Source organism: Telopea speciosissima, chromosome 7 (genome assembly GCF_018873765.1).
Source record: "Telopea speciosissima isolate NSW1024214 ecotype Mountain lineage chromosome 7, Tspe_v1, whole genome shotgun sequence".
NCBI classification, from domain to species: domain Eukaryota; kingdom Viridiplantae; phylum Streptophyta; class Magnoliopsida; order Proteales; family Proteaceae; genus Telopea; species Telopea speciosissima.
The window spans coordinates 19127332-19155026 of record NC_057922.1 but is presented as its reverse complement, the minus strand read 5'-3'; the positions used below and the strand labels follow the sequence as shown (position 1 = coordinate 19155026).

Genomic DNA, 27695 nt, shown 5'->3' with positions numbered 1-27695 from the left:
AGTTAGGTGCATCTCTCCCATATAGCACCCACTATTCACCTGCAGTAAAATATTTTTGGTAAGTGATTGTAATTAGTACATATATGAATCGAACTAAGAAAGTATGTTAACGGGCCTACTAGGAGAGGTATTATCCAGATTAAACTTTACGGATGCACGGCCGAAAGTCTCAAAGTGCATCCCTGAAGGACTTCATCTATGTCTATTTCAAACATTGATAAATCAACATCAATACCAGTTCGAGTAATTGCACTGATTAGAAATACTTAAGAAACTACAAGATCACATCACAATTGTAGGTCGAGTATACATATGGGTTAGCCTCCAGCTTGGCCACCACATCTTCCACTGCATCTATCAATTCTTGATCCATCCCAAGTCTTTGCTTGTATTGGTACTTGGGATTAAGATAGTTGGCCGAAAATAACACGAAGAAGTCAATGCTTATGAAGTTGTAAATAGAAAGTAATTTTAGGCAGTATAAAAGAAACACGCACCAGCCTTATGCAGTGGATGCATAAGTTGCCTCTCCCAGTGATCTTGCACTATCTAATTGTAACTCCTACCAGCAAGTGGCATTGTTGTTGCCACATGGTCCTTTATCATCTTTACTACAGCATACAAGCGTGATAGGGTCAGCTTCTTCTCAGAGTCAACCATCATCAAGACCTTCACCACTAGCTCAAGGAATATAACGACCTTCAGGTCGTGCCAGAACAGCTCACTAGATATGGTCGACTTGGCTGTTCTACCTCTTGGAGAACCCGACTCCCTCCAACTACACCACTCCTCTGAAGCAAACATAGATCTGAGTCCTACCTTCTTTGCCTTAAAGCTCTTCAGGACAATGTAGTTAGTCGAAAATCGAGTAATGCCCGACCTAACCAAATCCCCACTGCACTTGGTCCTCAACATCTGTAGGGCATGTCCATGGTTGTACACAAATGGGGCCACTTGTCTTGCCCTATCGACCATATTTCGTACCAAGCACTTCTTCCCCATGTCCTTCAACATGAGGTCAATGAAGTGGGATGCACATAAGGTCCAAAGCAGGCGGTACTTGCTATTGTTCATCAGTCTCTCCCCTGCCTTCTTAAAGTTACTACCGTTGTCGGTCCACTTGGACAATGTTCTCTATCCCACCTCTTGAACCACATCCTTCAACAACTTGTATATATATATTTTGCATCCTTCTTTTCATTGATGCATCCAGTAACTTAAGGAGCATAGTACTACCATCAAAGTATACAATAAAGTTTATGATGGACTATCTGGTAGGTTCAATCCAACCATCACACATAACAGTGACACCATAGTCTGACTATGCCCCTTAAGGATCTCTATGTACTACTACTTTCACGGCTTGGGCAAATACACATTCATTAGCTCGTAAGCAGTGGGCCCCTTCACTCTTCCCCCAGCCTTCCCTATAGTTTTTAGCATATTTTGATATAGGGTCCTCAGTAGCATGTGCTGTGAAATTGTGGTAAAAGAACCACTTCGACACGGTGTCACCCACTTTACCCTTCCAATTAGACTACACATACTTCAGCTTCTTTGTACTACTCTTAGTCCAGAAAAGTGCAAGATCCTACTCAAGTATGTCAACAACATCCTCATCTACTGGGGGTAGGAGTGAGGCCGCAAGGGAAACTCCATCTGCTTCTATTTCTTCCTATCCTGTGTAGAAGAACTATTACCACCAACCTTTGGTGCAGCTACTTTAGAGGAACCAGCTCCTCCTTGTACCTCTCAGGCTCTATCCTCCTCCTACATATGTGTGACCCAACTCGCTGCCCTAGCAAGCCGTATCTATCTCGCCTCTGCCTCTACTCCACATTACCAGGCATGTAGTCTTAATCACTATCAAAATCATAGTCATCCCCTGCTCCTGCTTGTCTCTCTAATAATGCCTCATCAAACTCTTCCCTTGGCTTCTGCTTATCTAACCTTCTCTTTGTTCCTCCCTCCATGAGGAAGGCCATGGCCTTCTGCACCTCAAGAGGGACCCTAGGGCATTTGGCCACATCTCTGTATCCACCTGCCAAATGCCACTTCAATCTAGAGGTCCGATCTCCTATGATTTTCTTCCCACAGCAGTTGCACTGTGACTTCTTATCATTTCCAATGGGTACACCATGCCTCCATGCTATGCCTCCCCCATCTCCTCCCTAAGCAGTCATGACTCATGAATTCATGATGTAGTGATGTACTCTTCTTACATTATTGCAACAAAAGTGTCATATCGTTAATTTTTCTACATCAATTAAAAATCTTATGACAACAATAAAGCTATTTCTTTAATTTTTACTCAACTCATATTATTAAAACTAGCTTTTATATTTTTTTCAAAATAATAATGGGAAAAACTTGTCACCAAAGTGATGAACTAAGAAGTTGTAACCTTCTTTTAATCGTCCCTAGTCTTATTCTCAAAGTTATTTAATGTAGGGGTAAAAAGGGTTTCGAAGAAGTTGAAAGTTATTTAGTGCAGCTTTTATATGAAATGACTGGATTTACCCTCATTGAAAAAAAGTGTGATATATTAAAAGGGTAAAATAGTATGTATATAATCTTGTTGTAACCAACCATGGTTACAACAAGATTTTTCCAATAATAATACCATAATTACCCAAAATTTAAGTATAGAAAAACAAATTAATCACCATTGTTTATTTAAAAAAGACAAAACAATACTTTCAAAAATTTTCATGATTTTTAAACCAAAGCAGAATATTTTTCCTTATTTTTTGTACTTTTTATGAAACTTTTAATTTTTTTAAAATATCCAACCAAAAAAAAATGTGAGGCCGCAAATTGGCCAACGGTGTCTAACATATATAAAATTGAACCCCAACCAGTATATATTAACCTTATTTTCTCAAATTTTTGTTTAAAGAAAACCAATTTCTCAAACCCAAAAAAAATCCATTTAAAAACAGAAAATTAAATCTGACTCTTGTGAAGTCGGCAGATAAGCCTACAATATTAACATAGAAAAAATTGAAGCGCGCCTAATAAATATTTTAGCTAATTTTTTGCAAAATTTTAACTTTAAGAAAAAAGGGTATTAACTCAAACTTAGAATCTTCAACAAATCCCGCTCAAATGCACCAAATCGCCATTGTAGTCTTGTAGATGTGTTATAGTAGTCTCCAACACATTGTTCCACCAAGATTTGCAAGTGATTTGGCCAAAGAACCCATAAAATGTGGTTTTCTAGCGCTGAATGTCGAAAGCAGGCGAAACCACTGATATGGGTTGCATTCGATCTAAATTTGATTTTAAATACAAATGAAAGTAACGTTTCGGTCAGTACGAAACTGAAACCCAAAATGTACCGAGATTCCATCCAAACTTTCTGGTGTTGGTGGAAACATTGTATTCCTGTTGAGTCGAAGGCCACTTCGTTTTGACCGAAGTTGAAACCTAAATATTTTGAGAGATTCCAGTCGTTTCAACCAAAATCTCAAACAGTGTGTAGAAGGAAGCATAAGTTGCATGCTAGGCCTCTTAACTTCGTTTGGGAATATGTTCACTGTATGCACAGAGAAACTTCCTTGAGGCAGATGCAACCAAGTAGATCAGTTCACAAAATTTTGGTTACAATAACAAAGATGGAAGCATGTGTGAGTTTTTGACATTCATATAAAATTATGCATGCATTTTATGCCTCAGATAAAGAAAACCACACAGTACAGAAATAAAATTACAAAGAGGGATGTCTGACAAGCCACCCTCTAGATTGGGCAAATGTGCATTGCCTTCTCCATGACCTGTATTTGACACTAGACTCCTCTCCTATGATTGAAAGCACAGATTTTTTATTTTCCACAATAAAATTTGAGGCTTTTTACTTCCACATGTTATTTGGCTAGAACTTGTCAAATGAGAAGGTAAGGTGCCAGGTGCATTGCCCTCTTGGCCCCCTAAGACATTGGTATCAGTATGGTACCATGGTCAAACCCAACCACTAAGTGTAGAAACTTAAATATCCAAAAGGATCCATATGATCATCCAGTAAATCCATACCATTCTCATCCAGCTTGACCAAATCATCCAAGCAACATTTATAAGATATGTAGAGATACAAAGAATTGTACAGAGGCAACCCATATCGTGCCCTTACCAACCATATTCTGCAGATCCATGCACTAATTATGATATGCATACCAATATGTAAACACATTACACGAGTATACCGGTGCATCGAGATATCCAAGTGAAGTACAGATACAATATAAAAGATGAATAAATAGAGAGGAAGAAAGGCAAGTAGATCATTCACACAACAGACGAGAATAGCCAAAAGCAAAGAAACTACTGTTCCACTGAGGTTTAATTTGTACAAATATTATGCCATCAACTATAAGTGAAAATGGCATGCAAAGAATCACATTGAAAATAATCTCTACCTTTAAATCTCTGGATGTTATACGATGCATTTGGAGGGAAACTATTCTGGAGTTTTTTACGCTCTGCATCATCATAGCAATAATACGCCTGCTTACCTCGCTCAACCTGAAATTTCAGTAAAGAGCAGTTGAGAAGCAACCATGACAAAAATGGTGTCTCAATTTATAGGACAAAGAGAAAGGCCAACCTTATAAAGGGGTGGAACACCCACATAAATGCAGCCTTCATCGAATAGTGCTTTCTACACCATAAATGAACACACCCTCTATCATTATACTTTCGGGAGCCAAAAACACTTTCAGAAAATTACAAACTACAATATTACCTGATATCTATAGAAAAAAGTCAATAAAAGAGTTCGGATGTGAGCCCCATCGACATCAGCGTCTGTTAGAATGATAATCTTATGGTAACGGAGGGCTTCCTTTTTAAACTCTTCTCCCTGAGACAAGATACTAGTTAGGAAAATGAAAGCGAAAGTGTCATGGGGCAATAAGAACATTAGATGACCTTCACTCCGAGTCCAAGAGCAAGAATAAGATTCTGAATTTCTTCATTCTTGTACATAGCTGCCTCATCCCTTCTTTCGATGTTCAGAATTTTACCCCTCAGGGGAAGAATAGCCTGCACAAAAAAGATACACCACATCATATCAGAAGAAACTAAATTGAATCTTACTTTTCATTATATTTATAGACATTCCAAGAACACCGAACAAGGCTATTGAAAAGTTCAGCAGACAGAGTATCCCATTGAATTGAATTTGGTTGATTCAATACTGCAAACTAACAATCCTCAAGATAAAGGCCACAGCAGTCAGTTCCTTTGATTGCCATAACTTCATCTATCGCAAGTTGATCATGTGAGTTTGGCACTTTTATACAAAATAATTCAATTAAAGAGAAAATACCAAAAACAAACCCCACATAATGTTAGAAAATCCTGATATTAGCAATAAACAAGGTGAGTAAGCGCATCATTTTCAAACACCAAGCAAGTGGCAATATTACCTTCCACTATGACATGCTTACAGAAGTTTTCACTGACCAAGATAGTTCAGCAGTCTTTTAACAAATGTAATTAAGTAACAAGCAAATTAATATCAAATAAACTACAAATGGTTAGCAAGTCCAAATAATTATCAGTAAATAAGAGATCCGGACCCATCATCTCTAGCCAGAGAGCTAGTAACTATATTGGATTATTGGTTTAAATTATTACAAGCTTGAAGAACTATCCTATGTAAAACTTGGATCAATCCATACTCGCATGAGAATAACCCTGGATTCCGAACCTCTCATAGCCCATTTGTAGACAAGTGATATTAAAAATGAATTATTAAATTCTTATTAACTAAGAAGTATTTATTATTTGTAAACTATTAACAAATAATTATCCAAAGACCATGACTTAAGAAAAATAGTTAATCAAGTAGGTTAACCATGTTAAATACAGCTCATTAGCCAGTTGGAATAGGAAAGGATAAGGTAATAGTAAACTACAATAGCATCTTTAGTGTGAATGATCGCGACTACTTGATAGCTATGTGTTGGACCTAAAAAGTTCTAATTATATGATATATGTTCGGATATGAAAACCAATGTGTGATGTGTGTTTGGGTGTACTAACATGTGTGTTAAGGTGCTAAGAGTTTGATGTTACCCAAGCAATCGAGGTGGAATCATTGAACACAAAGATGGGATGTTGATTAGAAGAACTGTTGAGGACGGACTTCCGCGAGCTAAAGACAGTCCATGGTGTTGAAAGATTGAGGAGCTGAAAGCTACAAGAAGTTGGGGAATCTTTCAAGACAAAGAATTAGGATTGAGGCATTAAGCATAATTGATTCATCTATGTTATCCTAAATCCTAATGTACATGATCCACAAGCAAGAAGAGCCCAAAGAAAAAGACATCAAAAGGAGCTAAATGAATAAACCCAAGAAACTAGGTGGTTTTGACTTAGAAAAATGTCTAAGTTACTGATCACAATCTTCCGTAAGAAGTGATGGATGATCGTGCTTGAATGAGAAAATAAAAAATAAAAAAATTATAAGTCACCTCAGACAGACAACCGTGCTTAAAATAGTTTTTCTGCGAAAGGACCTCTAACAGTCTTCCGTGATGAGCTTTCGTTTAAGTCCGAGAGCAATTAGACTATGTCACCTCAGGACGGATGAGCACACAGTCTTCCACGATCAGCTTTCCATCTAAACCCGAGAGTGATAGTCTTGAGTCCTTACAACCACGGTCTCCCGTGCGATAGAAATTAATGTTGCTAAACATCTTCAGTGATGTTGAGGACCACTTGGACCTTAACCACTTGAGTGGGATTCCTAAACATCTTCACTGATGTTGACGAGCTCCAACAGCTAGTTTTTCTTGGTAAATACATGTTGAACATTATAGACCAAAATGATAATACTTCCAACAAACTTGAAATAGAAGTGGACCTCCAATAGCTAGTTTTCCTTGGAAATATAAAGATGCTTCAAATCATTTGAATGTGAAAATTAGCTTGACTCTAGCAGCTAGTTTGTTGACCCCCAACGGCTAGTTTGTTCCCTATAAATAGGTGGAGTCATTTGATGTCAAGTATCACTCACAAGAAGAAGTAAGCAAGCAAAATCGATCCATCGTCTTGAGAAGTTGTTGTGAACAGAGCTACATTGTCTACATCATCTTGAAAGAGCTGTGATCAGAGCTGCATCGACTTCTACAGCTTGAGAAGAACATCTTGTGCTGATCAACAAAGCTAAAATTGTGTACAGTTACAGGCTTGAAAAGAAGAAGCCATATTGCTGTAGATTGAGCTTGTGTAGCTCATTTATACCTTTGTGTACTTGTGGAAGAAAATCCTTGACCTGTGTGGTCTAGGTGGAAATCCTTAGCCTATGTGGCTTGAGTCCTCAATCCGAGGGACTATGATTGTGTGGAGAAGGGCTTGGTTCCTGCCAGAAAGGAATCTAATAGTGGATTACATCCTTGGTCTGTGATCAATGTAGTGGATGTAGGATTAGTCGGATCTGAACCACTCTACATTGGCTGTGTACATCCTTATCTCCTTGTCTCTTTCCTTCTGTATCTCTTCCTTGCACACACTTCACTTCAAGCACTTGATAATTTCTTTCATGGAACTCAATATGCTTGTTGCTTATTTATTTTCTATTATATGCCATTGCATAGAGGGTGCACCTTGGTGCAACGGTAGTCAGTAAGGTTGCTCCATTGCGACCAAGTGGTTACAGGTTTGAGTCTCTGGATACAGCCTCTTTGCGAAGCGGGGGTAAGGCTGCGTACATTATGACCCTCCCCAGATCCTACAATGGTGGGAGCCTTGTGCACTTGGTACGCCCTTTTTTTTATATGCCATTGCATAATGATGGAATTGTTTATTGGTATTTGTTATATTTTGTTTAAAATAGTCACAATCCAATTCACCCCCTCTTGGGTTGCATTCGATCCTACACTATGGATTAGGAATAAGAACAGAGATTTTATTGGTACAGGAAAAGATGATACAAGCAATAGTATACAATGTCTAAAACTGAAGGCTGAAGCAGGACATGTTAGGCTCCTTCGTAACATTTTGTCATCTAAGTTTCTAATTTTTCCTTGTTTTTGAATCATGGTACCATTTTCTTCATTACTGGTCCTGATACCTTTGGTTGCTTTGTACATGTGTCTTCCTTAAGGACAGTACTTCTATGATTCTATCCACAAGGTATTTTTTTTCTTAAAAAAAATCAGAATAAAGACAACCAATCATGTTACCCTGATACTTCAAAATGGGAGCAAATCACATTGAATACTCCCTTTTCCAATAAAATATTGTGTAAGATCTGGAAAACAGAACAAATGTTCAACCTTTTCCTCTATTTTTCATCAATATTTTAAAGCAGCATTTTCGTTAATTCAGAAAAACAAAATAGATGATTTTATACAGCAATATACAGATTGAATCCAGAAGTTTGTACTGTAAACAATGTCAACAAACGTAGACTTGAGTTTAGGCTTTTATTATTGATGTTTTGCTAACCGGAAGTATGGTGTTTCAATAACTTATGTTAAGGATGTCGATTAGTTTTGTAGTCTGGGAGGTGTTTGGTTTGATTTCTGTCTTATTTCTGTTTCTAGTTTATTTTCTATATTAAGGGTAGTTTAGGTATTTACTCTTGTAATGTGGTTTATTCAATATAAGTAATATTGTCCCCCTCACGATTCAATTAATCAGAATCGTGAGGGAGTTTTCCTGCTCTCTCTATCGATCTCTCTTCTCCTTCTTTCTCTTCTCTTCTCCTTCTCCATCTTCTCCCCTCTTCTTCTCTACTGGTCACGATTGCAGGTCTGCACTCTCACATGGTATCAGAGCAGCAATTCTGATCCACAATTTGCTCCCCTCCTGCGGTTTTGAAGACTTTTCTGTGTTCTCTCTTGTCGTGGTCCACAGCAACCATATGCTGCCTTCTATTGCTTGAACCCTAGTCATATTATAATGAAGGATTAGGGTTCCCTGCTGTGCTACTGCTTGGCTGTCTGCAAGGTGGATGATTGAAGTGTTTCTGCCCCAACCTGAAATCGATTTTCCAAAAACCCTGTGGAAATCGATTTTGCTTCTCCTGGATTTTTTTTTCTGTTCTCTACATTGGCTGCTGGTCTGGGGTTTTATTCTCTGTTGTTGGTGATTATTTGGCCATAAATTGGTCTCCTTTTTGTCTGCTGCTCTCAAGGTTATTGGGTCCTCTGTTTTTCTGTCCTATTTTGGGTTTTTTGGCTGAAATCGATTTATTTTGGCCTGTCCTATTTGCTGGCTGCATCTGTCCAAGCTTTGAGGTATCATCTACTTGGTTATCATGGCTGATTCTAAGCCTCCTACAGATCACTTTAATGTTCAGATTACTACCATCAAGTTGAATGGTGCTTCGAACTATCTTCTTTGGTCTCAAGCCTTTGAGGTATATGTTACTGCTCGCCGGAAGATGTCTTACCTTACTATGACTCCTCCAGGCTCTACTGATGATAAATATGAAGATTGGAAGGCTGAGAATGCAACCCTCCTCTGCTGGCTTTGGAATAGCATGGAGCCCTCCATAGCCTCAAACGTGATGTTTCATAAAACTGCCAAGGGTGTTTGGGAAGAACTCAAGGAGAGCTATTCTCAAGACACTAATCTTTCACGGATTTATGATTTGTATGAAAAGTTTTTCTCCTTCAAGCAAGAGGGAAAATCTCTTGGCGAATACTACAGCTCTTTGAAGGGCATGTGGGAGGAACTCAATGTGTACCAGCCTATATCTACTGATGCTGCTGTGATTAAGGCTCAACGTTCTGAATTTCTTGTTGCTAAGTTCCTCTCTGGGTTAGATTCTGATCTTCAGTCAGTCAAAAGCCAATTATTGACTGGTGAGAAGATCCCGTCAATGAATGAAGCTTACTGTCGCATACAAAGGGTTGTTTCTCTTTCCACGGTCAAATCTGATGCAGCTCCTGTCTCTAAGGATAATTCTGCCCTTTTTACTTCTACTGGAGGGCGTAGTCGTGGTGGTGGTACCTCTTCTCGAGGTAGTCGTGGTTCTGGAACTGGTCGTGTTCGTGGTCATGGGGCTGTTTCTGGTGGGCGAGGGGCTGGTTTGAACCCTGCTGGTTCCTCTTCTAGTGATGGTGGTTCTCGATGGTGTTCTCATTGTGGTCGCCCTAACCACACTGTTGAAAAATGCTGGCTGAAACATGGCAAACCACAATGGGCTCGTGAGCAGTTAGCCAATGCCGCAGTCTCTGATGGAGCGGCTGATTCTGTGCACCCTTCTAACACTAATCATGGGTCTCCTACTGATGGTGGTAGTACTTCTAGTGACCTGGTTTCTCAACTGTTACAACAAGTTCAACAACTAGAGGCATCATCATCTTCTAGTCCTACAGCTACTCTCGCCCACTCAGGTACTACTGCATGTTTCGCCTCTTCATTCTCTCCGTGGGTCATTGACTCCGGTGCTTCTTCCCATATGACTGGTAAGCCTAATTTATTTTCCTCTTTTACTCAGTCTACTACTTCATCTCGGATTTCTATTGCTGATGGATCTTTTATTCCTGTTACTGGTCATGGGGATATCCCCTTATCATCTAATCTTTCCTTGACTAATGTTCTTCATGTTCCTAGGCTGCCTCTTAATCTTTTGTCTGTTAGTCAGTTAACTAAATCTTTAAATTGCTCTATAACCTTTCATCCATCTCATTGTGTCTTTCAGGATCTCGCAACGAGGACGACGATTGGTGGTGGGCATGAGAAGGGTGGTCTCTATTATTTTGATTTGGCAACTTCTCCAACAACGGCTGTTGCTACTTCTTCTGATGTTTCTCCACTACATTAGCACTATCGGCTAGGACTTCCTTCCTTATCCAAGCTGCGACATCTAGTTCCTAGCTGCAAATCTGTCTCCCGTATTGAGTATGAAGCTTGTGAGCTTGGCAAGCATCATCGTACTGTTTTTCCTTTGAGTCCAGAGTCTAGGAGTACTTCTTTATTTCAGTTAGTCCATTCTGATATTTGGGGGCCATGTAGAGTCAAGAGTCTATTGGGTTTTCGTTATTTTGTCAGTTTTATTGATGATCATTCTCGGATGACATGGTTGTACCTCTTAAAGGATAGATCTGAGTTTGTTTCTGTTTTCAAACAATTTTATAATGAAATTCGTATTCAATTTGGTGTTCATTTGAAAATTTTACATACTGATAATGCTCTGGAACTGGTTCAACATGAGATCTTTTCCTTTTGTTCTGACAATGGCATTCTTCATCAAACTAGTTGCTCTTATACACCACAACAAAATGGTGTGGCGGAGCGCAAAAACCGCCATTTGTTGGACATTACTAGATCATTAATGTTTCATATGAATGTTCCTAAACTCTATTGGGCTGATGCAGTGTTGACTGCTTGTTTCTTGATTAATCGCATGCCTTCCTTGGTTCTTCATGATCAAATTCCTTTTAATGTTGTTTTTCCGGAGCGGGCTGCTTTCTCTCTTCCTCCTCGTGTTTTTGGTTGCCAATGTTTTGTTCATATTCTTCGCCCTGGTCTTGATAAATTGTCTCCTAGGGCTATCAAGTGTCTGTTTCTTGGTTATTCTCGTACCCAGAAGGGGTATCGATGTTTTGATCCGGTTTCTCACCAACACTTTGTCTCCGCTGATGTGACTTTCTTCGAAAATACTCCTTATTTTCCTGGTTCTCCCAGTGATATTGATCTCCCTTTTGATACTGGTGTTGTTGGTCCGGTTGTTACTACTGTTCCTCCTCTTCCGTTGGTTGCCAATCCTCTACGGGTCTATCACCGCCGGTGCCGCCTCAAAATGTTGTTGCTGCCCCTCTACCGCTACCAGCTGAGTCCTTGCCTGCGGATCCTCCTTTAGCTGCTGATGACCGTCCTATTGCTTTGCGCAAAGGTACTCGTACTTGCACTCAAAATAGTTCACTTTACCCATTGGCAAATTATGTCTCTGTTGCTCATCTCCCAACTTCTTATCGTGCTTTTGCTACTACATTACACTCTACCTTTGTTCCCACTTCTTATACCCTTGCCTTGTCTCACCCGGGGTGGAAACATGCTATGGATGTGGAGATGGATGCCTTGATCTCTCGTAAGACTTGGTCATTAGTGGATCTACCAACTGGTATGGATCTTGTTAAGTGTCGTTGGGTGTATACAGTTAAGTACAATCCAGATGGAACTGTGGAACGGCTCAAGGCCCGTTTGGTTGCCAAAGGGTTTACACAGACCTATGGGGTCGACTATTTTGAGCAAGGTTCGAGAACTCGCGAGATCTCGCCGAGTTTCTCGGTTTTGGGCAAAACCGAGTCAAGTTCCTAGTCGGTACTCAAAAGTGCACTTTCTCGACCGTCGGTGATATCTCGAAGGTGAAAATCAATTTTTAGTACAAAAAAAACAATATCTCGCCGAGATCTCGGCGATATCTCGGTTGGGCCCAAAGGTGCTATTTACTTGTTTTCAGCCCAATTTTCACCCAAAAACCCATTTCCAACATAAGAGAGAGCAGGAACAGAAGTTCTTAGGCTCTAAACCAAGGGGAAAAACACCTTTCCTTCAAATTTCTTCTTCTTTCTTTCGATTGTTGGATGGAATGCACTGTTTGGAGTTAGATTGAAGTGCCAAAGTGAAGATTCAAGTGCCAATTTGGAGCATCATCATCTATTTGCAAGATTTCAAAGGTGTTTTCTATTTCTTCCCCAAATCTATTTTTTCCAGAAAAAATTTTTGTAATCCTTGTTAGATTCATGTGGTTTTAATATATGTTGAACATCTTTGCCCGATCTATCACTTCATGGAGTCGGATTTTTTTTTCAGTTAATAAATTATTTATTATAATTTCTGGAAAAATAAATGATTTATTTGAAAAAAGAAAATGAAAAAAATAGGATGAATAGTGATTGTTTGAAAATGATTTTGATATATGTTAAACTACTTGGGATGCTCTACAGCCCCATGGATTAATTTTTTATTTTCACCCATTAAAAAAATTATTTTATTTTTCAGATTTAATAAATATATTATAAAAATTAAATATATATATATAATATTAAGGAAAAATACTTATTGCTTATGGAAAATTATGTACAACATATGTACATAATATTCAACTTCAAATGGTGTCAAATTCATCATTACATTATATTTTTCTTATACTTTAAGGTATAAATAGTTTTTAAAAAAATTCAAAATATTATTTTTAATTAACAAATAAATACTAGGTGATGCAGAATGATCACCAAATAGGGCTTATTTCTTTAGAAATAGGCCTAGGGTTGGGTTATATACATGTTGGGCCTTTGTTCCCAAGGGTTTTTTATGTATTAGGCCACTTTAATGAGCCTAAACTAGGGGCATATAGGTTGCATACGGGATTAGCCCAATACTTAGTTTATTTTCCTATTTTTAGATTGAACCGGTTTAGAATTGGTTGCATCCAATTGGTTCAATTGGTCTAATTTAAGTGAAGTGATCCTATTGGCTAAGAGGTTCTTATATCCTATTGGCTAGTAGGGAATCTTCTTTATTTTAAGTAGTTTAAGTTGTTTTTAAGTCATTAGGACTCTATTTTGAGTCAATTTTAGTTTCCTAATCAGTTTAAGTTATCTAATAGGTTAGGGATTGGGTTAGGCCTTTCCTTTTTAGAGTAGAAGTCTATTTTTGAGTCTTTTATATAAGGTTGTAAGGGGGCAAAGCCTGGAACACGAATTTGATTAATGAAAAAAGCTTTTGCTTGTTGGCTGCCATTGTTGCTCTCCAAGAGGGTGTGCATCCTTGTGGGCTTATCAAGGTGGAAGGGTGGGTGGAATCCTGCGACTCCTTACGCTGTGACGGCTGGGAGGATCCTTATTTCGAAGGTGGTTTCATCCTTCAACAATCCAAGCTGCTGCCGGAGGAATCCAGTGTAAGTTTGGGTTTTAATTTTCTGTTTTATCCTTTCTTTCCTTCCCCAATCGATCCCCTTTCTTTTCTGTCCTATTTCTCATAAACCCTAGACTGCTACATTCTGCCCAAATCTGAATCTCAGTTCTGTCCAGATCTGCTTACCTATCAGAAGCCATCCAAATTCTGACCATAGCCTCCCCTCAACACCATCCCTACTCGACCCAAGTTGCTGCCCCTTCCCATCACTCCAACCGTAATTTCTGTAAAAAGTTCCATTAGCCATTAAACCCTAAAATTACAAATCTCCCACTTCGGACCATCAAAACAGGCCCATATTAGGATCGAACCTCCCTCCCACAGTGCCCTAAACTCGATCCCAAGCCTAGCCCTAAACCCCCATTAAAAACCCTAGTTTTGGCTATTTTCTTAATTTAAAAAACCCGAAACCCTAACCCTAAATCTGCAGAATTTTGAAACCTAACCAAATCCAGATATTTTTATATCATAATGACCCTCTAAACCTGCAGATTAAAACCCTATAAACCCCATTCCCAAATTCCCATCCTAAACCCTAATTTTGCCCTAAAACAGCCCCTAATCAGCCCTAAACAGCAGGCTTACCCTAAGCTTGGTTCTACTTGGTTCCTAGTGGGATTAATTCCTATTCTAGGACTACATTACTAGGGTTAGGGGATAAATAAGAGATAGTTATTTCATAGTTCTAGTAGCTTGACATTACGTTTAAGAGTTATGAATAGCATACTTTAAGTCTTGAATACCTTACTTTAAGTGATCCATGGTTATTAATACATGCTTTTTTATGTAACAGTGTAAAACATAAGACATTTTGTATACAATGTCTGATATAGCATGGCAACATGGAGTTCCCATGTCCGCAGACAAAAAGAAGTCCAAATGCAATTATTGTGGGAAGTTGCTATATGGAGGAGCCACCAGGTTAAAGCAACACTTGTCTGGTACAGGCAAGGATGTTTCATCATGCCCAAATGTTCCTATCCAAGTGAAAGTGGCAATGACACAACATTTGAAAGGAGGAAGATTAAAAAAATCTGAGAGGGAAAAAATGCAACAAGAGTTTAACGAGGCAATACTAGAGAGGGCTGGTGCAGAGGTTTGTGGCGAAGATGATACTAACATTGGGCCTCCACCTGGTGAGTTTCAATCAAAGGCTGAATGGAGAATTTACCAGCAGACTTTGGCTGAGAGTAGACAAAGTTTTCATTCTGATAATATAAGAGCATATGAGCAAGCAAGAGGAGCTGGTGGATCTGGCTCAGCTGCACCAGTGCAAGAAGATGAGAGGAGGAGAAGCACTGGGACAAGAAATATACCACGACCCCAAACCCGACCACGAGTACAAGGTCTAGAACCCATTTTTGAGCAGGATCCCACCACTTTTAGGCAACAAGATGCCTACCAGCCAACCATCCCACAAGTATTTGGTGGTAAACAAGAGAAAGCACGAAAAGCCTTCAGCAAATTCATGCTTTACCATGGCATTCCAGCCAATGTAGCACAAGGAACATACTATAATGCATTCCTTGATGCTGCAGGGAGGGCTGGTGCAGGATGGAAGGGACCTTCACCATTTGAATTATACAATGTATATTTGCCTCAGGAGGTAGAGGAGCTAAAAGAATACATTGATGGTTTGAAGCCAATGTGGGAGACATATGGGGTTACTATTATGGCTGATGGTTGGACTGGACCTACTAGGCTGTCCATCATAAATTTCATGGTGAGTTGCAATGGAAAGACTATATTCTTGAAGTCTATCGATGCATCAAAGCATATAAAGGATGCATCATACTTGTATAAGGAGTTGAAGCAAGTGGTGGAGGAGGTAGGACCAAGGAACGTTATCCAAATTGTGACGGATAACGGTTCCAACTATAAAAAGGCTGGAGAGAAGTTGATGAATAAGAAGAGTAAGAGGATCCGGCTCTTTTGGACCCCATGTGCAGCCCATTCTATTGATTTAATGCTGAAGGACATGGGGAAAAAGACTTTGGTGGCGGGTGTGGTAAATAGGGCAAGACAAGTGACAACTTTTGTGTACAACCATTCTTATGCTTTAGCCTTGATGAGGGAGAAATGCAATGGAGATTTAGTGAGGCCTGGTGTCACTCGATTTGCCACCAATTACATTGCATTGAAGAGCTTTCAGAGTAAGGCGATAGGTCTAAGGTGTATGTTTGCAAGTCATGAATGGTTTGGTTGGCAAGGTTCTAAGTCAGAAGAAGCAAAGGTAACACAACAGACCATTGCAAATGATGGATTTTGGAAGGACTTAGGGAAAGTGGTTGGCATATTAGAGCCAGTGGTGGCAGTACTGAGGATGGTTGATACAGAGAAGAAGCCTACTTTGGGCCACATTTATGCTGCCATCCAAAAAATGAAGGAAATAGTTAGAGCTGCTATACCTCGAAGTGCAAAGTCCTACACTAACATCATTGATGAGCGGTGGGAGAAGCACTTGAGTCATCCATTGCATAAGGCTGGTGAGTTTAACATACTTTATACTTTAAATGTTATAACTTTTTTACATTTACATATTCAAAACCCTAAAGGCATTAAAGCGATTAAGTCACTAACAAATCATATTTGTGGTGTTTACTTTACCAGCATACTATTTGAATCCAAAGTATCACTACTCCCATGATCTTGGGCTAGACATAGAATTGTTAGAGGCAGTTCAAGCTGTTACTCAGAAGTTGGAGCCCCATCCAAAGACACAAGCTGCTTGCAACGATGAGGTGAGAGTATGGGACTTTGGCACTTTGGTTTTATGAATGTAATTACTAAATAGGAAATACTAATGCCTCATATTGAAAATAGATCAAATACTTCAGAGAGGCCTCAGCAAGTTTCGGTCGACTAGCTGCAGTGGAGGGTAGACAAAAGTCAGAACCTGGTAGGTGGCATGATATTACATTTATGAATTATAATTTTATCTCTTTAGAATGTACATATTCTTACTATTCTATATTTGTAATGCAGCCGACTGGTGGGTGCTTTATGGTACAAGTTCACCCAACCTGAGGAAGGTAGCAGTGAGAGTGCTCTCACAAACTTGTTCATCCTCCGGATGTGAGCGCAACTGGAGTACATTCTCATTGATACATTCAAAGAGGCGGAATAGGTTGGGTAGCGAACGACTGGAGCAGCTTGTGTATGTGCACTACAATATGAGATTAAGGATGAGGCACATACGTGAAGGAATTGAGGCCAATGATAAAGAACCCATTGAACTGTCCAACATTTTTCAAGAGGACTCTGATGACGATGAGGATCCCCTATTCCAGTGGGTGAGGGATCGTGGTACACCTGATATGGATCAATCTGGGGGTAGGCCCGACCCCACCATTGCGTCTGTAACCGGCACTGATGTTGATGAATATATGTCGACGCAAGAGGGGCGTGCACATGCAGAGTCACCGAAACCTTTTGAGCCTGCTGTAGGAAGTCCTGCGATAATGATGATGGTGATGGTGATGACATTGGTGATCTAGTGATGGTGATGACATTGGTGATGCTAGTGATGGTGATGGTGATGGTGATGGTGATGGTGGTGAAGCTCTGGCTAGTGGCATGCGGAGTGGCGGTTATTATGATGATCGTCGTGAGGGGATGCGCGAGCGTCTGAGCAAGAAGTTGGAACGCAGGAGGACCCTGTGCGTTTCACCGGTGAGTCTCAGTTACGCATGCCACTCAAGATCAAGACCATGGTGGCTACCCTAAAACATATAACAGAAAGAAGGGTCGCAAACACTCACATCAGTCATATGCTCAGGAGGAGGACAACAGCAGTATGAACACCATGCTTACAAGTTTCGGAAGCATGAGTATAGATACTACTAGTGAGCATCAGTCATGGCAATCATCTCAGCATCATCATGGCTATGACTATGGCCAGCAGAGCACCGGTTCTGATTATAGTGCCTATGGTCAGTATGGGCAGTCAGCAGCTGAGTATGACAGTCAAAGCTCTAGGTCAGGTGTTGGGTATACATTCCTAGTCCCAAACCAGTCATACATGCCTCAAACTCAATATGACAGTAGCAGTGGATCTTACACCTCATACCAACAGCCTCCCATGTACCCTAAGATAGGGAGATTGGTATATGTTGATCAGAAGACTTATATGGAAGCTGTGTCACACTATTTGCAACACTATAGCAATTCCATGACATGGGAATTCTATGTGGATCGATATAAGGATGAATTTCTTGTTCAATCTCATTTTATGTAACAAATTAAGTGAACATTGATGTAATGTACATTTTACTTGAATGTTTTGATTGATGTGTGCTAATTAGAATGTTTTGATTGCTAATTTGCTATGTTTTACTAAATTATATATAGATTATGTTGTTTTAGTACGACTCGTCGCCTACCAACCTATGGTCCAAAGTGAAACTCATATTTGGACTTGTTTTTTGGCAAATCTGGGCATGCCATTATGTTTAAATGGCCTGAAATAGGCTGGATACCAAGTTTCAGACCCAAAATATGTGTACAACCCACCGAGTTGGGGGTCCGAGTCCAAAAAAAAAAAATGCATCAACTCGGCGAGATCTCGGCTCGACTCGGTTTCTGGCCTGGTCGAGATGCCACCGAGACCCGAGTTCTCGAACCTTGATTTTGAGACCTTCTCTCCTGTTGCTCATTTGAATTCTGTTCGTATCATCCTTTCCTTGGCTGTCAATCTTGATTGGCCTCTATTTCAAATGGATGTGAAGAACGCCTTCTTGTATGGTGATCTCCAGGAGGAGGTATATATGGAGCAACCTCCTGGGTATGTTGCTCAGGGGGAGGATAGTGTCCGGGTTTGTCGCCTTCATAAGGCAATTTATGGACTGAAACAGTCTCCCCGTGCATGGTTTGATAAATTCAGCAGTGTTGTGGCTGGTTATGGGTTTTCTCAGTGCTATTCTGATCACTCTATTTTTGTTAAGCCTCAGGGGTCTAACGTGGTCATTCTTGCAATATATGTCGATGATATCATTGTTACTGGTGATGATGCTTCTGGAATTGCACAGGTGAAGACTTATTTACATGATAATTTCTAGATCAAAGACTTAGGTTGCCTCAGGTACTTTCTTGGCATTGAGGTTGTTCGCTGCTCTCGAGGTCTTAGCCTGTCCCAGAGAAAGTATGTCCTTGATTTACTTGATGAGACAGGGATGTTAGGTTGTAAACCTATTGATACTCCTATGGATCCCCATATCAAGTTTGGTGTTTCTGATGACAAAGAGTTTGGTGACATACATCAGTATCGACGCTTGGTTGGTAAACTTATTTATCTCACAGTTACTCGTCCTGATATCTCATTTGCTGTAGGGGTTGTTAGTCGGTTCATGCAGAACCCTAAGCAAGTACATTGGGATGCTGCCTGTTGCATTCTAAGATACCTCAAAAGCGCTCCTGGTAAGGGATTAGTGTATTGTCACCATGATCATACCAACGTGGTTGGGTTCTCTGATGCGGATTGGGCTGGTTCTGATGGCGATAGAAGATCAACCATAGGTCATTGTACTTTCTTTGAAGGAAATTTGGTCACTTGGAAGAGCAAGAAACAGACGACTGTAGCTCGTTCCAGTGCTGAGGCTGAATACAGAGCCATGGCTCATACTGCTACAAAGTTGAGATGGATTCGTTCATTCCTTATTGAGCTTGGTTATTCCAGTGATCAGCCCATGGAGATGTATTGTGATAACCAAGCTGCTATTTACATTGCCAACAACCCTGTCTTACATGAACGGACCAAACATGTGAAACCCAGTCAAATTTCCAAATAAATTTGAACTTTTGGAACTTGTGGACTATATCGGTCGAGGATACAGACGAATCTCTCGACACTCCTATAGAGGACTCCAGGGATTCTTATCAGCTTGCTCTGTTGGAGTCAGAGGACCCCCGTGAAACCCCGCACCGGAGTTACTTGTGCCGAATCTGCTCTCTGGAGGCCATGCAAAGGCTCTCCCTCAACTAAAATTATTGTAAGTATAATTTATTTATATTTCTATAAGTGTTTTGTATGACCGAGTAGGATTAGAGGGGATGTCTACGTAAATTTACCCTGTGGGACCCACTTTCCCAGTGGAGAACACTGTCCCGAACATTTACCCGTGTCCGGATCACCCTTGATGTCGCATGACATCATTCTGTACCTGAAATAAGGTAATAAATACAAGAGAATTAGTTTTAGAAATAATTTATAACTAAAAGACCATCTTACCCCTTAGTGGTTAAATGAAAGATATATATACAAACTTCTCTAAACCATTCACTATTCACAAGTTAGAAAAAAACCTGAAATTTTGTTCCAGCTTAGGAAAGAAAGAAAGAAAGTGGAAAAGAGAAGAGAAATAGGAAGAACTTGGGGCTGCTCTTAAGGTTTTGGCTCCCACATCCGACTGTGGACTAGGATCTCCATTACAAGGCTGTCTCTAACAAATACAGGTAAGCCTTGAGAAACTCTTGTTATTCCTCTCTTCTTCTCCTCTTCAATTGCTGGAATTCAGTCCAAGAATACCTGAAATAGAAACTCTGCCATTAAAGCTCTAAGTTTGAGCTCAACTGACATGGACCTTGAGTAATTGCTTGCTGTCCTGCAGTAATTGGACTCAAATATGCCTGGAATTCCATGGTTGTACCTCTATTCAGCCTAGGTTTTGTGTCTAGTAACTAAACCATAAACCCTAACCTAATTAATTTAGGTTTGATTGAAGAAATTTCTAAATTACTTATGTAATCATGAAATTGGAACCCTGGATAGGTTGATCCACCTTGAAATGATGTTAAAACATCAAATTGGGCCCATGCATGTAAGGATCTGCCCAAAAATAGCAAAAACCCCAAATTCGAACACACTCCCAAATGGAGTTGCAGGTCCATGGGCGGTTGACCGGCCCTGTTGGAGTCTGCATCCGGCTGGTCCTTTTTGGTGCCCTTGCTGCCCTGTTATGTTGGGAATTGTCCTGACTTCAAATTAGACCTAATATATATTGTGTTGTTATGATATTAGGGTCTGTTTCTCTGCTGTCCTTGTGTGCTTTGCTGACCTATTGGAGAATTACCTAGTTGAATTAGACTTCGATCCAGGTAAGGGGATTCGACTTTAATTTCCTGCGTGTTTATCACGTTAATTTCAACTTTATGCTGAATGCCATGCTTATGCATCATTACCTTTATACCTGGAGCATGTAGTTTTCTAGCTTTTATTTAATGCATTAGACTGCATGTAAAATAAGTTGCACAAAGACATACTGCATTGCATTTGCATTGATTATTTATATGACTTGAATTTATGCTGATGGAATTCGGTAATTTATAACTCAGATCATGCTTGCCTCATCATGTTTAGACTGCACTGGGCTAGGTTGATATTCATTACCCAGTACTACGCCCCTTACCAATAGGGGGAAAGGTGTTGGGCAACCCGTGGCAGAGACCGATGTGTTAGTTCTGGGATGTCATCTTCTGTCCCATGTTAGCGAGTCCCTAATTCCACTGTGGGAATAAACAGGCAGGGTTGGTCATTTGGGGGTCTGTCGGGGTCCGATGTGTTAGTTCCGGAACTGGCGGGTCCTCACCGTGGTAGAATGGTTTCGTTCGGGTGACCGAAGGGTTAGTTCCGGGACCGAGGTTAGCATCTACCACTAGTAGTAGTACTTATACCTCATGAGACTTAGTAACTGTGCTAGGAGCATACTAGTTAAGGCATGCATCATGAATTACTGTGTATGCATGTTTCCCCCACCCCTTACTGGGCTCAGTTGAGAGCTCACCCCAGTGGACGTCCTTCTTTTTCAGATGATACTACTGCCGTTACCGTTGCTGGTTCTGTGGGGATTGCTCCTTCTCAGGATGCTTTTCCTGTTGCTGGAGTTGATACTCCTGTCCTTATTGAACACGATGCTGCGTGCTCCTGCGATGACTGCGCGTTCTCCTGAACGTCCGGCCTAACCAGGCTAATTTCCTTCCTTTTTGGTTTGTAACACTTTTGTATAGCTATAGTTACTAACTTGTTGGTTTTTGAGCTTATCTTATCTCTTTTTGGGTACCAATGTAACTGATGTACAAACAAGCTTCTTTTGAATATAATACTATCATTAGTCTTTTCTTATTTATTGTTTATTGCTCTATTATTGCTTCCGCTGCAAATTTTAATTCTGATAATTATGGATGAAACTGCGAATAGAACACTGCATTTGCGATCCTGGTGGGATTCTCTGGGTGTCTGAGACATCCAGTCACACTTGGCCCTTTTTGACCGGGCCGGGGTGTGACAAAACATATTGAAGTTGATTGTCATTTTGTTCGAGTTGTTGTTCAAAAGAAGCTCATTGTCACTCCTTTTGTTCGTTCACAGTTTCAGCTTGGAGATATGTTTACGAAGGCCTTGTTTCGACCTCAGTTTTTGGATGGTTGTTCCAAGCTGGTTCTTGGTGATGTCTACGCTCCAGCTTGAGGGGGAGTGTTAAGGATGTCGATTAGTTTTGTAGTCTGAGGGGTGTTTGGTTTGATTTCTGTCTTATTTCTGTTTCTAGTTTATTTTCTATATTAAGGGTAGTTTAGGTATTTACTCTTGTAATGTGGTTTATTCAATATAAGTAATATTGTCCCCCTCACGATTCAATTAATCAGAATCGTGAGGGAGTTCTCCTGCTCTCTCTATCGATCTCTCTTCTCCTTCTTTCTCTTCTCTTCTCCTTCTCCATCTTCTCCCCTCTTCTTCTCCATTTGTCACGATTGCAGGTCTGCACTCTCCCAACTTAAATTCAACATAAACAATCCAACAAAACCAAGTCAAGAAATTGAGCTTTGAGTTGAAACCTTCCAAATCTTGATGTGGCACACTGGCAACAAAAAATCTTAACTATCTAAGATGAAAGGGAAAAACTACCTATTATAAGAAACTGAGATTTCACCTGAAAGCGTCTATCACGGCCTTGTTTTGCACTACCACCAGCTGAATCCCCTTCAACTATAAATATTTCTGCATAAAATTCAAATAAACTTTCTCAATCACCAAATAGCTTCCATCAGTTAAAAAACAATTCCTTAACATGTCTCCATGGAAACGACCAATACTTATAGTATTGAAAGTACTCTAAACTCTACAAGTCTACAATCATAAACCATTATAATCATAAGTTTTCTTTCTATTTCATATATCTGGTCAAATTTATCTCATCAATACAGAACTAAGCTTTCAAATTGAGAATCATTCCATAGCTTCTCCCTTTTTGAATAACCCAAATAGACGACCAAGACATCCCAAATGGTTAACTGGGCTTTGTCACAATGTTTTCAGGATTGGATCTTTGAGAAAGTTAACAAGAAGTTAAGCCTAAATTCAATTCAGACAATAGGTACCATGAGAAATGGGTTTTTTTTTTTTTTTTTTTTGCAGAGGGAAGAGAAAGTACAAAACTAAGCATAGCTATGTTACCCAAATCCATAATCAATTATAAAAACACTTTGGACATTGGAGTACATAAATGACAAGTTACTGGAATTGGATGGTCATGTAACAGGGAAGTCATGCAATTAATATGGAGCTATCGTTTAGTATGCCTTCACAATCATTAAAACCAATAGGATGTTGCTCCATGAAGAATATCATTCATATACACAAGGAAAAAAGACAGACCAGATTCTTCAGGATTTGTAGCTGAGCAATCAGCAAGCTTTCCAGGAAGAGAAGACGATTTCAGGACACTCTTTTGCCTCACCAGTTCCCTTGCTCTCTTGGCTGCAAGAGCTGCCTACATAAAAAAAACAATAGACAACAAATATGCAACTCTTAAGGATTTCAAATGCAAGAGAATAGATGAATTTAGTTCATAGTTGTCAAGGAGACTAGGTGACACAAGGCACTGGAGGGGTGCCTAGGCAACAAGGCCGTGCCGGCCTAGGCATTGCCTTTGCACCTTAGGAGTGCAGCAGATGACTATATGTAATATAGCAATGATAATTTTATATAGTTATGCTTATATACAACATAGAAGTAATATGATATAATCATGCTAGTAATGACTAAATATAAGAAAATCAACATGTAGTAAACAAAGTATAGGACAAAATAAAAGCATATTCATCGAAAACAAAGCAATAAACATAAATCAACGTCAACTTATGAAGTGTCAACAAGACATGCCGTCATCTTGGACCCAAGAAAGAGCCTTGACGCCTAGTCGGTGCCTAGGCAATGCCTTGAAAACTGTGATTTAGTTGTTGAGAGCAACTAGATCACATATAGTACAAAATTCTGATTTTCTGGAGTGAATATTCTGGGAGTCCCAGAGAATATTCAGGTTTAAAAAAAAAAAGTGAATATTCTGGGAAGCACTTCTTTGACTCTTGCAGTATACGAATATTTACTGTAAAAAATAAAATCCAAAAGATGAGGAAGCGATTCTTAGGTTGAGGATAGGAATTCTTCTGCCTCAAAAATATCTAGCCAAAAGAGTGACAAAGCAGATAATCAATGTTGTGGCAAACAAAACTCTCTCCAGAATCACTCTAGCAAATCAAATAACCTCCAGAATATGATACCAATCATTTCCATCATTTTCCTTAATACAACAACATAATTCCAATTAAATGGGGAGGGGGAAAGCAGACCATCATAAGTTTTTCATAGCTTCCTCGAAGGAGCTACAATGAAAGTAACTTGCAACCATAAACAATGCAAGAGAAAGAAAAGTCACATGGAGAAACAAAAAGTAGCAACCAAAAATCCACTGGAAAACAGAAAAAAAGAAAAGATTACAACAACAATACCTTGAGAGCATTAAGAGATTTGGAGAGGATTGAATCTAGTACATCTGGGTGCAACTCTAAATACTCAGTGAGATACTCTTGGACAGATTGGTCAACCACCCTTCTCACCTCTGGATTTCCTAACCTTGTCTGTCAGGTAATATAACAGAAAAAGACAGTAACTGACAAATAAGTCCCAAGCGAAGGAAGGCGCATGGGAGTTGCACTCTCCTGATAAGTTGTCCAAACTAAAATTGAAGATGGTATAGACAAACATTCCAAGAATATAACAGAAATACGCCAGAACCTTTGTCTGTCCTTCAAACTCTGGGTTTGGAAGTTTGACTGCAATGACACATGTCAGCCCCTCCCTTACATGCTCACCACTTAAACTAATGTCCTTTTCCTGAAACAAAACAAAACAAGTGTTAAAAAGGAAAAAGAGAAAAGAGTGGGAGTAGATAAATGAAATACCTTCACTGAACATGTTTTCTTTTATAAGGAAAATGCTTACTTTTGGTAGATAACTAACTGATTCATCCAGAAAAGGAAAGTAATACACAAACTTAACAATGCAAGGGCACCGAAAGAAAGACGGCAAAGACAATCAATCCACTGAATTCATTGGAAAACTGATATTATTGGATGATAACTCATCCTGCCTTACAAAAGAGTATCACACTAGATCATGATAGATGTCCGGTTTCAAAATAGTTTTGAATGCCTAACACATATAAAAGATTGACTGCCAAGAAAAACAAGGAGAATTCCATCTTTTTTTCTAATAAAAGAATGACCACAATGGCTAAACAGCAAAAATGAGAAAAAACACTTGATCTGTCATAACTAACAAAAGACTAAGAGATTAACCTTGATAATATTGGACTTTTTTCCAAGGTTATTGAGGGTTCTCGTCAATGAAGCCTTTATACCATCTATGTGAGTACCACCATCAACTGTCCGTATGCTGTTAGCATAACCAAGTATAGTATCTGAATATGCATCGGAACACCTAATAAAGAAACGTAACAGGGATCCAGTTTAATTCATATTTATTCTTCATTCATAAACACAACAAATTCTTTGTACAAGACATTATTATGCCACATGACTTTTGCACCAGAAAAATCTGCAACATAGAATACATGAGTAATGCCCATCAACTTTTCCTTTTTCTTCCAGCAGGAAATTTTAATGATCCTCATTGATAGGACAATATTATGCAAATGCCTGGTTCTTGAGATATGTGTTGTATAGATAGTTTCAATACTGAAAAGAGAAGTAGACAATGTGAAGTTAAATAAAGAATAAGGGATTGAATTTCTTACCATTGAAGAGCTACATCAATTGTGATTCCATCTACCTCCTTTTTGAAACCAAGAGTATCATGAAGTGGTTTCTGGATAAGGGGTGTCCATCATTAGTTCTCAAAAAGAAAATATAACTATGAAATCAACAAATCTGGATGTACGTGGAATTTAAGACAATATAATTTAAAAACCTTTTTTTTTTTAAAATTCAATACCAACAAATGTTAAGTGAAACTATGCAAATGACAGCTAAGACAGAAGTGTTCAGTATAAATTCTTCTCTGGCACTACTCTCATTAAGAATTTACTACTCTAAAGGTCAAATTCAATAGCATTAATACAATAAACCAGTTTGATCCATCAAACACTAAACAGAATATGACCTGTACAAGATATTACAAATGTAACTGAACCAAGTATCTTGCTGATATAATAGAGAAAATATTTTTAAAAAAAAAGTATCCACTCACCCGCTCCCTAACATCTCACACTATTAACTGCAAAGAAGTAATCAAGAGGAATCAACAATTGAAAATTCTGTCGTACAGCTGAAAGGGGACTACTGTCTCCACTCAGGGTTTCCAGGGAGAAGGTGATTCCTTAAGCAGAACCTGTAAGACCATTATTTGGGTCCAAGGTTTTTTTTTTTTTTTTTTGTGGGGGGGGGGGGTGACTTTTGGTATTGAATTATCACCTTTCTGATCTGTTACTGTCGTTACTTTTTTGTCAGTTTTGTTATGCTTTTGGACATTTGTACAATATTTAAAGGCATTCTATAGAGTACTAATTCTAGAGCTATTTCAAATATTTGAATTCAAAGTCAAGATTCAAATAACTGTGAGGTCTCTATTCTGTTATTGTACTTCTGTGGTGGTTTCAACTCCGTTTGTATTGCAAATTTGTAATCTCCAATGTGATGATTGTTGTAGGAGCCCTTGATTAAAGAGTTGTAAAGATGGAAAATCATCAGTATTGTTGTCATGGCATTGCCTACGCATCAGACTCCTTGGTCACCTTGTTGGTGTTGCCTTGCATCCAGACCCCCTCCAACAATATATATGGTACTTTCTATTGACCTATTCTAACATGTGGTAGCAATTAGTTTTTCTTTTATTTTTTCCCAAACAATATTAGTTTTTAATATTAGAAAAATATGAAAATGCTAGTCATAATGTTTTTTTTCTTATAGTTGGGAGGAAGATGAAGGCTAGTTAGTGTATGCCTCAAGTTATGAAGCTAGGTTTCTGGGAATACAGAGGTGATTTGTAGACCTTAAGTGGAAACTTGATCTACTTGCAGCTATTGGTTTTCCAACAAAATGCAAGAAAATAGAGAACAGTAGAAAATAGTATTGACATTATATACTTTATTTCATGATCGAAGAAATTTTATATTATCGATTACCTAGAGAGCAAGCCACCATAAGTTCAAAATCCTAAAACCATTTTGGATGCTTTTCTTATGCATCTAATTATTCCTAAAAGTTTATTTACGCTCAAGCCAGCAGACCATAAAGTTTCACGGAAAGTTATTAGTGAAACTAATTATATTTCACCATCTATTTGAGGGGGGGGGGAATAAGCATGGTGATTCCCCCAGATTTCAACAACATTTAAGGCAAACTCAGTCTATATCTAAAATTTATTCCTTAATCCCTGTCACTCAGTTGAAATGCTAATAAGTATTATTGAAATAGTTTAGTCCCGCACCTTGCACCCATCTTTCTTTCAGTCAACCAACATGTGAAGC

The 27695-nt window shown here is 39.1% G+C and overlaps 1 protein-coding gene and 1 long non-coding RNA gene across 2 annotated transcripts in view; one reads left to right on the top strand and one right to left on the bottom strand.

Annotated features, from left to right (window-relative positions):
• Positions 1-27695, bottom strand: part of LOC122669010 (DNA gyrase subunit B, chloroplastic/mitochondrial-like) — a 54835-nt gene that overhangs the window by 5890 nt on the left and 21250 nt on the right. The window contains exons 10-19 of the mRNA XM_043865615.1: positions 25965-26035; positions 25507-25648; positions 24944-25042; positions 24658-24786; positions 23525-23639; positions 22800-22867; positions 4927-5040; positions 4742-4858; positions 4604-4657; positions 4416-4521 (exon numbers count right to left, since the gene is read on the bottom strand). Of these exons, the coding sequence (XP_043721550.1) occupies positions 4416-4521; positions 4604-4657; positions 4742-4858; positions 4927-5040; positions 22800-22867; positions 23525-23639; positions 24658-24786; positions 24944-25042; positions 25507-25648; positions 25965-26035 (1015 nt within the window). The remainder of the gene's footprint in view (positions 1-4415; positions 4522-4603; positions 4658-4741; positions 4859-4926; positions 5041-22799; positions 22868-23524; positions 23640-24657; positions 24787-24943; positions 25043-25506; positions 25649-25964; positions 26036-27695) is intronic.
• On the top strand, positions 314-25858 carry LOC122669011. Its single transcript, XR_006333952.1, has 4 exons — positions 314-412; positions 729-733; positions 7171-7178; positions 25848-25858. It is a non-coding gene; the product is annotated as an uncharacterized LOC122669011 (long non-coding RNA).